Source organism: Boleophthalmus pectinirostris, unplaced genomic scaffold (genome assembly GCF_026225935.1).
Source record: "Boleophthalmus pectinirostris isolate CB_2022bp ecotype Guang Dong unplaced genomic scaffold, ASM2622593v1 HiC_scaffold_7, whole genome shotgun sequence".
Taxonomy (NCBI): domain Eukaryota; kingdom Metazoa; phylum Chordata; class Actinopteri; order Gobiiformes; family Gobiidae; genus Boleophthalmus; species Boleophthalmus pectinirostris.
The window spans coordinates 1,735,567-1,748,519 of record NW_026571473.1 but is presented as its reverse complement, the minus strand read 5'-3'; the positions used below and the strand labels follow the sequence as shown (position 1 = coordinate 1,748,519).

Sequence of the window (12,953 nt, the reverse complement as noted above, 5' to 3'; positions counted from 1 at the left end):
GATACAAATGATCCACATGTTTGATTCATTATTAAAACACTCACTTTACATTCAAACATGTCACTTTTATTAGAGAAATACATGATTATGTTGTTCTGAATTTGTGTTCATTTGTGATGTTTTGTGACTTCAGATAAACACGTGGTACTTTAAACTTAAATTAAACTTGAACAGTGACAGTGATGTGACAAGAGAAACATCAGATATCTGTATTTAAAAACAACTTTTGAAACTGTTTGTCATTGATTCTTACATTTTTACTCATTTGAAACCATCCGTAAAAGTAAAAAGTGTCCGCAGACTGTGAGTTGGAGTTGCTGTGGAGTTTGTTGGCTTTGGGATCCTGTCAGTGGCGTGAAATCTGATCCTGTACATTCTCATATTGTTTTGTGACAGCGAAAAAACACTCCTGAATCCAAACACCTTTTTAAGTCCGCACTTCCCGACTCCACGGCTTGATTCTCCGCTAATAAAATCCATTGACATTTTTCCCGCGGAGTCTGGCCTTGGACTCTTTCACTCCTTTCACTTCCTCATATAATTTTAGCTCCGTCTTGTCGAGGAGTGTGCCACCGACTCGGGTGCTTTTACCTGCCCGGGCGCCGCGTCTTTGCCTGACACTTCTACGCTCCTATTGACGTTTTCTCCACTAGCGAGGGACAGTTTGTTATGTACCGCGCGCACACACACACACACACACACACACACACACACACACACACACACACATGGATACACACAGACTTCGAGGCTTTCTGGGGACCTACATTGACTTCCATTCATTTCCGTGTAACTTTTCTGGTGGAGCGTCCGTCAAATGCTTTTCTTCGTGGAGCTGTTATCGCTTTGTCCGGAATGTTTCACAGTGTGGCATTAAACCTTGCTATCTTCATGGAGACCAAACCAGACCAAGTTACAGGTCAGATCTGTGGAGAGGCGATCCCGCTCACAGTCACAATGTGTTTTTATCGGTATTTTTGAGCTGTAAAACTGCCAGCTGTTCCAGGCACAGCAATGACATCTCCATAGAAACAAGCAGGTGACGGACCCACAGCCATAAAGTTACACAATGCACCTTTAAATCCTCAAGCGTAAAGGCGTTATATTTGATTTTCACGGTCTTAAAAACATAAAAAACAGAACTATTTAATTTGAAACAGTTTGCAGTGGTCCAAAGTTACTCCTCACTTACCTTATGCCTAATTATTCACCATGATGAGTTTTATAAGAGTTTTTATTTTTATTTTTTTTTACTTTTTGTGCACATAAATAAGATGTCACAGAAGAAGAAAAATAAATAAATCAATAAATAATATAATATAATTAACAGTAATACAATGCGACCATTCCCCCCCCCCCCCCCCCCTCACCCCTCCCCCACTCTCTCCAGAGAAAAGAAAAATAAATAAATAATAATAATAATAATAATAATAATAATGATAATGATAATAATAATAATAAAAAAAAAAAAACTAAACAAACAAACAAAAAAAAAAAAAACACAGAGTTTTTCTCTTACTCTCAGAGACCAAAGCAGAGTTGTGCTGTCACGGTAAAGCTGACAACAACTAGTATGATAAAACACACTTCCTGATTATCAGACAAAAAATGCTTTTTTGGACATAGTGGACTGATTTTGACCTCAAGACAGTGAAGGATTTAAGTCATGGGGACCTGATTCTTGCATAGATATTTATATATAAAGTCGGGTGTACAATGTGATTTTTGAACATTTTTGAGACGATTGTTCACTCATGCCACTGTTTTGTCATCAGGACAAGTTTTAGTAGTAGTAGTAGTAGTTTATTATCTACAGTCCTTTACTTAATCATGTACTTAATAGACTGTTACAAACATTTCACATAAAACCGTGACCAAAGCTGAAGTGAAATCACTTATGAATGCTGAAATCTGTTTACAAATGACGATGCCAAGAATCCAAGTGTCAGCAAACAACAAGCAACAACTTGGATAAAACAGAGAAAAGAGAATAGGTTTCACTTAATCGTGTGTCGTGTGTCGTGTAGTTAACATGGGGAAATGAGAACTGATCAACACCTCACGACCAACTCTCCATCTGCAATTGTAGATCTCAAGAAAATGAAACTGTGTTGAAGTCATTAGTGTACTCTGAGGACATGAATTGTGAGCTGTGAATTTTTAAACACTGCAATTTGGTCATACAGTCTGAGCTGGGGCTGAGTGAAACCATCGAAAATATCAGTGTACTACATCCGGCATAAGTGGACATTGCTAATCTGTTCCACTGTGTAGAAGTGAGCATGGGCACGATTCAGCTCCATCGACTCACTTTCTATTCAAAGATTACTGCTGCTGTCTGTGGATGGGACAATAAACTGTAATATGGTTTATCATGATAAAAAGGGTCGACAATAATCATGTGTGGGACATTTTCTTTAATCATGACAATGGACAACAAAGAGAATCTCCATTATATGATGTGGTCTGGATGACTGGAAGTCATAATAAATCTCTCTTTTTACAAGTGACACACTGTGCAGGATTCTTCTCTATGTTCTTGTTCTGCTCTCTCCTCCAACGCACTCGTCTCATCTAACTGATGTGCAAAGTTCCCATTATTTTTCATGTTTTCAGTTATAATAAAGTACTTTAATTATGTGAACAGTTATTTCAATATGGAACTTATTTACTATAATATAAAAATTATAATTCTTCATATCCATAACATTTTTAAACTGTCAACAACTTTAATAATGATTGTTATATAATTGTTAATCATTTTTATTTTGACCATGATAATCAAGACACCAGATTTCAATATCGTCTCATGCTGAGTGTGGATGAAGTACTCAGATACAGTTAGCACAGGACTCTACTGCTGTCAGGAGCTTTGTGGTCATTATGAACTTAAAACATTTTATGTTAACTTCTGCTCTCTCTAAATCCTTGTATCATTCGTTCATTCGTTTTTCAATATTCAACCAAAAATAAGAAAACGAAAAAACAACAGTTTTCTTCATTATTTCTCTCCAAAACCAAAATGAAAAAACAGATAACGGCCGTTTCCTGTTTACGTGACTTCTGTGACTGCGATGCCGAACTGAACCAGGACTGATCCAGGTCCGGGACCAGACCAGGACCAGACTGGGATCAGACCGGGACCAGACTGGGACTGAGGCCAAGACCAGGCCAGGACCAGACCGGGATCAGACCGGAGGCTCAGAGTCCAAGGCAGGTCCAGAGCTTGAAGCTGAGGCTCGGACCCCACGGAGGCGCGGAGTCCACTCTGGTCCCGGTCTCAGTCCCGGTCTCAGTCCCTCTCTGGTCCCGGTCTCAGTCCCTCTCTGGTCCCGGTCTCAGTCCCACTCTGGTCCCGGTCTCAGTCCCACTCTGGTCCCGGTCTCAGTCCCACTCTGGTTCCGGTCTCAGTCCCACTCTGGTCCCGGTCTCAGTCCCACTCTGGTCCCGGTCTCAGTCCCTCTCTGGTCCCGGTCTCAGTCCCACTCTGGTCCCGGTCTCAGTCCCACTCTGGTCCCGGTCTCAGTCCCACTCTGGTCCCGGTCTCAGTCCCACTCTGGTCCCGGTGTGGTCCCAGTCTGGTCCCGAACCTGGTTCAGTCCATATGTGGTGCAAAAGTCTGACATCGCAGTCACGGAAATCACGTGATCGGGACCGATATCCGTTTTTTTCCATTCTTCATTTAAACACAAAATCGAAAACTGAAAAAACTAATTGTTATCCGTTTTTTCATTTTGGTTTTGGAGATAAAAAATGAAGAAAACTGTTGTTTTTTTCATGTTCTTATTTTTGGTTTTATATTGAAAAACGAACAAATGATACATGGACTTTCTCTACTCTCTTCTACTCGATCCTGGTTTGTTTGACAAACCAGTGGTGTGGGTGGGATAGCACAAGTACCTTCAAAGACCTCTCCCCTGATTGGCTTTTAGGTTGCTATGATACTCGTGCTCAGAGTTCCACAAATAAACTCCAGAAAATTGCCCGCTATAACTGCTACCCTCTTCATTTGGCTGGAGCTGTACATTATGGGTGACATTATACTCACTTAGTCCACTTCTATGATACAGTCTATAGATTTTGCCACCTTAAACTCCACAGGTCCCCATGATCCGAGTGTGTGTGTGTATACTCTGGTCCCCACACTGTGTTAAATCCCCGCTCTCTCCCTGTCTATGTGTCTGCAGAGGAACCTGACAGAATACTTTGTGGCCGTAGACGTCAACAACATGCTCCAGCTGTACGCATCCATGCTTCACGAGCGGAGAATCATCATTACCTCAAGCAAGCTCAGCACTGTGAGTACCAACCTCTACCATAGCAGCCCGCGTAGCTCCCCCCACTGCAGGCTGCTGTGCGCCGTCAGCCCAGGCACCATCAGAGCTCAAACGCACACACAGACACACGCACACAGACGCACACACACAGACACACACAGACACACACACAAAACTACTGCACAGGAAATGACTTACTCCGAACGTGGCTGGCTGCAGCGTGAAGTTTGGAGGAGAGTTGGAAAGGGTCTAGTTTTGATTCTTGTTTTGACAATTTTGGAGTGAATTTGAGGTGGGAGGACTGAAAAGTGGATATTATCGAAATGTGTGTTTTGGAGTTAGAATATATACTGTCTATAGTGAGGAGAAAGTAGTCATAGTAGTAGTAAAAAGTGTATGTTGACAAATGTTCCAAAATGAGGTGATTAAAAATAAAATAAAATTGCAGAGTAATTGTTCATGATCCATCAGGTTAAGTGTTGTGTAACTTTGCATATCTCATATTTCTGTTGAATTAATAAAAAACGCTGCTCCTTTCCTCCTTTTCCAACCAAATAGCAGCGATTGGTTAAATGGCAAAAAGTACCCACCTACCGTTGAGCGAACAAATCTTAACACTGCGAGGTCTGACGGTTTCTACAAAGTGAAACAAAGTAATGATCCATCAGGTTAAGTGTTGGGTAACTTATGTGTGTACAGTCGTCCCTCGTTATATCGCGGTTCACTTTTCTCAGTCTCACTGTTTTGCATATTTTTTAGTGCAGTATTGCATGCCTTTTTTTTTTTACAGTGTATAAACGTACATTGTGTTCCTCCCGCTGCGTCCTGATTGGCTAAGGGACTCGTGTCTCCTTCTCGTACAGAATGCAATCAGCTGCCAAATTTATATAAATGTTGGATCTGTATCAGTGTGATTCTGAAGTGTTGCATGTTTGCAAGTTTTCTCCCTGACAAAATCCACAATGTCGACGAAACGTTCTGCACCGACAAAGACTCCTGCGCTCACACCCAAAAAGCAGAGGAAGATATAACCATCACACAAAAAGTTGCACTTCTGGACATGCTGAAGGAAGGGAGAAGTTACGCAGCTGTAGCAGAGTCCTGCACTGGGTCGGGTCCCCACAAATAGCTGCTGAAACCAGGACTTGAAAGAGAAAACCGTGAGCCCGCGCAACAGGGTGTATGTAAAGCACGATCGGGCGACGGCCGCATTTACCTCCGTGAGGTGCGGAGCTGTGCTGGTCCTTTTTCCTGCGGTCACCTCCGAGCCCGTCCCGACAGTGAGCCCTGTTTGAATTCTGTTTTAGTCCTGTTTTAGTCCTGGTTTAGTCCTGTTTTAGTCCTGGTTTAGTCCTCCTCTTCAGTCCTGGAGTCAGTCCTGCGTTAGTCCTGGTTAAATCTCGGTTCGGTTCGTGTTGTAGGCTATTTGATATAATCTTGGGTTAACAGGCAGGTGCAGGCGGGTGCAGTCCTGTACTGTGCAGGTGCGGGTCTCCAAAAATGGAGCGGTGCGGGACTCTGTGCTGTAGGCTCCATTACTGAATAAATGAATCTTCGGTTCGTTACATAAAGAAGGAGGAAAATAACAAAAGGCGACATCAGCAATAAGTTTTAAGAAGGATGTAAAAAGGGTTGCACCTGTCCTGTCAAAGAAAAGTGTATAAAGTGTGTGTGAGGGGTTTTACAAACTTAAAACAGATATAATATTTGTAAAATATAAAGTTGACTACTTCACAGATTTCACCTATCATGGGTTATTTTTAGAACATAACCCCCGTGATAAACGAGGGACCGCTGTATCCCAAATTTGTGTTGAATTAATAAAATGTCACCTCATTATTGTTATCAGAATAATACCATAGATCTAGAGGTGTGCAAAATATTGATATATCGATGTATCTTATTGTTTAATGTGATGATACAGTATGGGTATTGTGGGCTGCTGTATCCATATATCACCAAGAGTATTTTTGGGGGGATATTTTACTAAATAATTTTATGAAAAAGCTACAGTTATGTTACTTGTTCAGAGAAAGGAAACTTCTTTATGACATTTTCCCTGTTTTGAGTAAAATGGGCATTTTTCATATAAACTTTGTAAACTTTATAATCTAACCCTAAGACTTTTAGTAACTGAAACATATTGAACCAATTTGAAATATCATACTGAATCGTATTGAATCCAAAGTGCACTGTATCGAAAAACGTATTGTATCGTGGCCTATGTATCGAGTTATGGAAAGTATCGGCAACTTTTTAATGATGCCCAGCCCTGTGTATATCCACCTTTTTTTTTTTTTTTTTTTACAGAATCAGTAAGCAGCATTAGACTGATATAATACAAGACTTTTACTTTTGAAATTGTGATTATTACTGTATCACTGTGCAGAGGATCAAATAGTAACAATCATTTGTTCCAGTCCCAAGCCTGGATAAATAATCCCAGTGTGATGTAATGCTAGTGTACAGTAATGCTGCTTTGTGCTTAACACAATAACCGGGAGAGTGCAGCCTGATAACAGCAGCAACAACAACAACAGCGCTAACTCAGACTTTAATTACTCTGCATAATGAGGCATGTGCTCCGAGGATGAGCGTCTTTCACACACCTCACTGTTGGTTTTATCGGTGCTGTGAAAGTGAAAGTGCTTAAATCAGCACTATACTTATGTCAAGATCATTGTTTATTCCACTAATATTTTACTCCTTATTTATTCTTGCTTTTCTTTAAAAAATAGCTTTTAAGAAAATGTATTTTTTGCTCTTATACGTTGCAAAACTAAGTAGCTTAAGTGTACTTCTTCACACGGTGGTATCGGACTGGTATCGGTATTGGTATTGGCGAGCACCAAGGCCAAGTATCATTTTCAGATCGGATTAAAAAAAAAGTATCAGGACAGCACTAGTTCTTAATTATATAATTAAGTGAACGATAATTTCATCCAGCGCACATTTGGTGTTGTGTGAAGTGTAGTGAAGATTTAGTCAGTGAAAATGCTAATGCAATGCTAATTTAATCAACTGAATCCATAAAAGCTTCAGTCAAACACAAGATATGTTTTCTTATTTAACTGTTTTTTAAAGGTGCATTGTGGAACTTTTCTGGTGGAGGGTCCATCAAATGCTTTTGTCCATGGAGATGTTATTGTTTTGTCTGGAATGTTTCACAGTATAACTTTAAACCTTTCTATCTTCATGGAGACCAAACCAGACCAAGTTACAGGTCAGATCTGTGGAGAGGTGACCCCGCTCACAGTCACAATGTCTGTTTTCATAGGTATTTTTGAGCTAAAGTAGAGCTGTTTTTGTTTTGTTTTGTTTTGGCTTTTTTTGTTTTGTTTTTTGGAATTTGGAATTTTTTATTTTTTATTTTTTACCAGGTTAAATTTTCACTCAATATCCTGTTAAATTGTTCTAAGATAATACATATACATGAACATCATTGTTTGAGCGTCAGATCCACGGACTCACAGGTTGGAGGTGTGATTCCAGCTCCCACAGATGAATGCTGTCATTGTGTCCTTGGGCAATACACCTCGCCCCACTGTCTGTGTGCACTGGTGTGTGACTGTGTGTATGATTGTGTGTGTGAATGGAGTGTTTCCTTGATGTAAAAGTGCTTTGAGTTTCTTGAATTTACCATTTACAATACAATCTATTATTATATCTAATCTTTTTTTTTTTTTTATCAACATCTGGATTCTTTGAAAACTTCATAAGACATAAGTGAGCATCTTATTAAGTTTCTCAGCCCTCCTCCTTCACCTCTCTGCAACAGTCACCAGCTGTTCTCTGACAAGCCGTGAACGCCTGGCTAATTCTGGACTCTATCTGCTGTTCAGGTTTAGATCTTTGACATATTAACAACCGAAAAGCTTTAAATTATCCGTTATTAGCCGTCCTTACTGCACGTGTGATTTAGCGTTCCTTCTGTCTGCGTGGGGGCGGACATCACGGGCCCTTCTCCGTCTTATCTGTGATGGGACGGAGCCAGGCGTTTATGAGAGGAGGAGGAGAAAGAGTGATGTCAGCCATTTTGTGTCAGACTGAGGTGATTTTACAGTGTTTTACGGTGTGGGAGAGTTCAGAGCGCTTTACGTGAGTGAAAAAAGCAGCAGAGGTGGAGGGTTAGGCCAGATCACACTCAAAACATGAAACAAGACATTATTTTCCCCTGTATTTTATTGTATTATTTAAGTATATTTGCAATTTTTCCTCTTGTATAATTGATTTTTGTATATCGCCCTATAAACTGTACGCACTACTTGTATAATTTTGACATCCCTAGTTATCTCCTGTCTTGGTATGCGTATCTTTGATTATGTTAAATGAATTATTTAAAAAAATAAACAGAGAGAGAGAGAGACAAGACAGTTCTATGTTAAATAAGAGATTAGAAAAAAATAACAAAACCAAAAAGGCTCAGATTTTACTGGTCAGACTAACTCAAACTCTCAGTAATGCAGATTGTCATTTTGTACTGGGATAAACTTTATTGATCCACAAGAGAAATTATAATAACAAACAGAAAAAATATATTGCAAATGGAAATTTAGAGTCTGATGTCAAATAAGGAAGAATTATATAAAAGTAAATGTACATGTAAAAAAAAAAAAAAAATTCTATTGTTCCAAATAGCAACAAACACAATAAAAAGAAGACTGGCCCTAAAATGTATCCTTGAGGTACACCACTGAAAACACTGGTTGGTTAGTTTTTGCTTAAAATAAATAAATAAAAAGTTTACATCTTATACACTTATCTATAATATACTCTTATGTCTATAATGTATTTTTGCTCTTTGTTATTATATTGTTATGTGCAAGCTGTGTCCAAATAATGTCTCCTGGGTATCAGTAACATTAAAAGTGCATTGTGTAAATTTTCTTCTGGTGGAGGGTCAGTCAAATGTGTTTCTCCATGGAGATATTGTTATTGCTTTGCCTGGAATGTTCCACAGTATGACTTTAAACCTTCCTGTCTTCATGGAGATCAAACTAGGCCAGCTTACAGGTCAGATCTGTGGAGAGGTGACCCAGCTCACAATCAAAATTTTGTTTTTCGAGGTATTTTTGAGCTATAAAACTACCTGTAACTGAATAAATTTAAAGTAGAGCTGTTTAATGTCATACTGTGGAACATTCCAGAAAGAGCAATGACATCTCCAGAGAAACAAGCAGGTGACGGGCCTCCACCAGAAAAGTTACACAATGCATCTTTAACATAAATCATGTTTTTTTTGTTGTTTGTTGAGACTTCTAGTTGAACTGAAGGAGAAAATACAGTTTATCAGGTTGAATTTATGCTCAGAATACTATTAAATCTTTCGAAGCTAATACATATAAATGTTCATATATTCATCTATGTTTCTTAATAGACCTCTCTCTGAGTCTGATGTCGCCATGGCAACAAGAGCACCCGTGGGTCCAGAGTGTTGATGGGTGCTGTAGCAGTGTTCACCCGCTCGTCCTATAGGATCCCCATAATCAGAGACAGTGGCATAACAGTGTGTCCCTCTGACGATCTCACCTGTCACCAGCACAGCGCCACCTCTGGTCCCACAGCCACACTGCACCTCACACCGTCCTCCTCTGCTGCTGTCGCACACACACGCACACACACACACACACACGCATACGCACACACACACGCACACACACACACGCACACACACATACGCACACACACACGCACACACACACACACACACGCATACACACACGCACACACGCACGCACACACACACACACACACGCACACACACACACGCACACACACACGCACACACACACACACACACGCACACACACACACGCATACGCACACACACACACACACGCACACACACACACGCACACACACACACACACACGCACACACACACACACACACACACACACACGCACACACACACGCACACACACACACACGCATACGCACACACACACGCACACACACACACACGCATACACACACGCACACACACACGGTTCTGCATGGAAATAGTTCTTCCACTCGTAAAAATCAGCAAACGAAAAAGGATGAGGTCTAAAATGTAGATGTTGTACCTAAAATTTCAGGCAACAGTAGCTCAGCTGGTAGACCACATATGACTGTTGTTGTGTCCTTGGGCAAAACACTTAACCCACCACTTAATTGTGTGTGTGAATGTGTGAGTGGTTTCTTGATGTTAAAGAGCTTTGAGAGCCTTGAAGGTGGAAAAGTGCTGTATAATAATGTGACCATTTACCACAAATCATGGTAGAATAAAATGTTCCAGAATATGGCTTTAAACCTTGCTATCTCCATGGACACTAGGGCTGTGCAAAAATATTGAAATATTGATATATCGTATCGTTTAATGTGATGATACAGTATCGATATCCTGGGCTGCTTTATCGATATATGACCAAGAGTCATTTTTTAGTGTATTTGACTAAATTATTTTATTACAGCTACAGTTTTGTTGTTTGCTCAGGTGAAGGAAACTCATTTATGTGACACATTTGACATTTTCACTGTTTTGATGATTAAAATGTTTGTGTTTCATATGAACTTTGCACAAGAAATGGTTTAACAAAGACTTTTAGTGTCACAGCCACGATTTAGACATTTTTTTTTTTAAATGAAACTTATTGAATCGATTTGAAATATGTCCTATCGAACTGAAAGCTCACTGTATCGAGGTATGTATCGTATCGTGGCCTATGTATCGAGGTATGTATCGTATCGTGACCTATGTATCGAGGTATGTATCGTATCGTGGCCTGTGTATCAAGGTATGTATCGTATCGTGGCCTATGTATCGAGGTATGTATCGTATCGGCAACTTCTTAATGAAACCAGCCCTAATGGACACTGCAGCTTACGCCATTCAGATGTCACACACATACAGTATTTTTGCATGAAATGAAAAAAAATTGTAATAACATGATGTTATTAACATAATTGAAATGTTAAAAATTATCAAATTTAAAGGCTTGGTGTTATGCACAGTATAAAATCCTGTCATTTAGACCTGGAGTTTCAGCCAACATGCATTTAATTTTTATGTACATGTTTAGTTATTAATATTTCTACTTTTGAAGATTTGTTTTAGTAATTATTGAAATCACAATAATTTGAATTTAATTATATTTGCACTGTGAAGATTAAATTTATGAGTCAGGTTTTGTGTTTAGGTGAGTGGGAGTGAACAACGTGCAGTTTCAGATCAGCAAGAGAAGAGAAGCAGGCTCTTAATGAATATACAGAAAATATTAATATATGTTAAAAAGGCCTTGTATTTATGGTCTTCCACATGGAGACTGTCACTGCATGTGGCAACCAATCAGAACTCTGGCCCCCTTATGTGGCCCCATCCTGCAGGGCTGGGGCCAGGTATTGGGGTTGAGTGTTTTTTGGAACGAGCAGAGAGACTGCGAGGAGAGTCTTGTTGTTGTGTTTTTTTCTAGATTCAGTTTTCATCTTTGGTAGTGTGTGCGTAATACAAAACGTAAGTAGATGTTCTCTTTGTTTGTTGTTTGCTATAAACTTTTCTTTATTGTATTTCGGCCCGTTTTGACCTAATTTACATGCGTCATAGTCGGAGAGGCAGCGTGACTCTGGGTACGGAGCAGTAGAGTCAGTAGAGCGGCTTGTTCCGTTTATTATAGCTGCATAACTAATGTAGATTATGTTTGTTACTGTCTTTTTTATTCACTTCTATTATTGTTCACTGCTATGTTTAGAGCAGGGGTGTCAAACATACGGCCCGGGGGCCAGATCTGGTCCTCCAAGACCTTTAATCTGGCCCTCGGCTGATTTTCTACTAAAATATTTGAATTATATTTTCTATTAAAATATTGTAAATTTTCTGCAGTGTTTATCACAGCAGCGTCTCCAGTGTCTCTGTACGTGGCCCCTCCCACCAGAGCAGCACAAATGAAGACTTGTCTCTTTCCAAACGCTCTTAAAGGACGATCGTTTTGACTGTTGACCGTGACACCCTCATCAGAAAAATGTCCAACATGAGAAAAGTGGAGCCGAGTGCAGGATTTTACAACAAAAACTGACTTTGTGTCAAACATTGTGTTGAAATTGTATTTTTCTTAAAGTTTCAGGTTGTTCATAATATTATAATATTTTGTAAAAGAAAGAGTTCATCAATTAAAAAAGATTTCTGTAATAGATTTGTGTTTCTCTGCACAAATATTTGAACTTATTGTTATTTTTGGGGTTTATATGACATGAGTTTTCTGATCCGGACACTTTGGGGTCAAAGTAGGTTGGATACGACCCCCGGAACAAAATGAGTTTGACACTCCTGGTTTAGAGTTTGTTGAATATATCCATGTGTTTTATTATGTATAGTTGTAGAGTTATTTAATATACATTTTTATGCCTTGTTTTCCACAGAACCACACATACACCATTTTCTGCTAAATACTGGATAATCAATAAATCACACTTATCACATACTGAACCCTCCCTCAAAAAGTTACTCAGTGCAGCTTTAAAAAACAACTAAAATCTCATATCAGACTGTCAGAAAAACAGTAATTATAATTTTTTACTTTGCTTTCTTAATCCTTAAATATAACTCTTTTTTATAACCCTTTTTTAAGATATATGCCATCAGGATATTTTAAGCGCTCGGTGTCAAAGCTTCTCCTCTGTTATCATTCCCTCCTGTCC

The 12,953-nt window shown here is 39.5% G+C and overlaps 1 protein-coding gene across 2 annotated transcripts in view; it reads left to right on the top strand.

Moving 5' to 3' along the window:
• Positions 1-12,953, top strand: part of LOC110162786 (DENN/MADD domain containing 1B) — a 378,748-nt gene that overhangs the window by 213,944 nt on the left and 151,851 nt on the right. For both annotated transcript variants that reach the window (XM_055165337.1, XM_020927684.2), the window contains one exon: positions 4,188-4,298. In XM_055165337.1, coding sequence (XP_055021312.1) covers positions 4,188-4,298 — 111 coding nt within the window. The remainder of the gene's footprint in view (positions 1-4,187; positions 4,299-12,953) is intronic.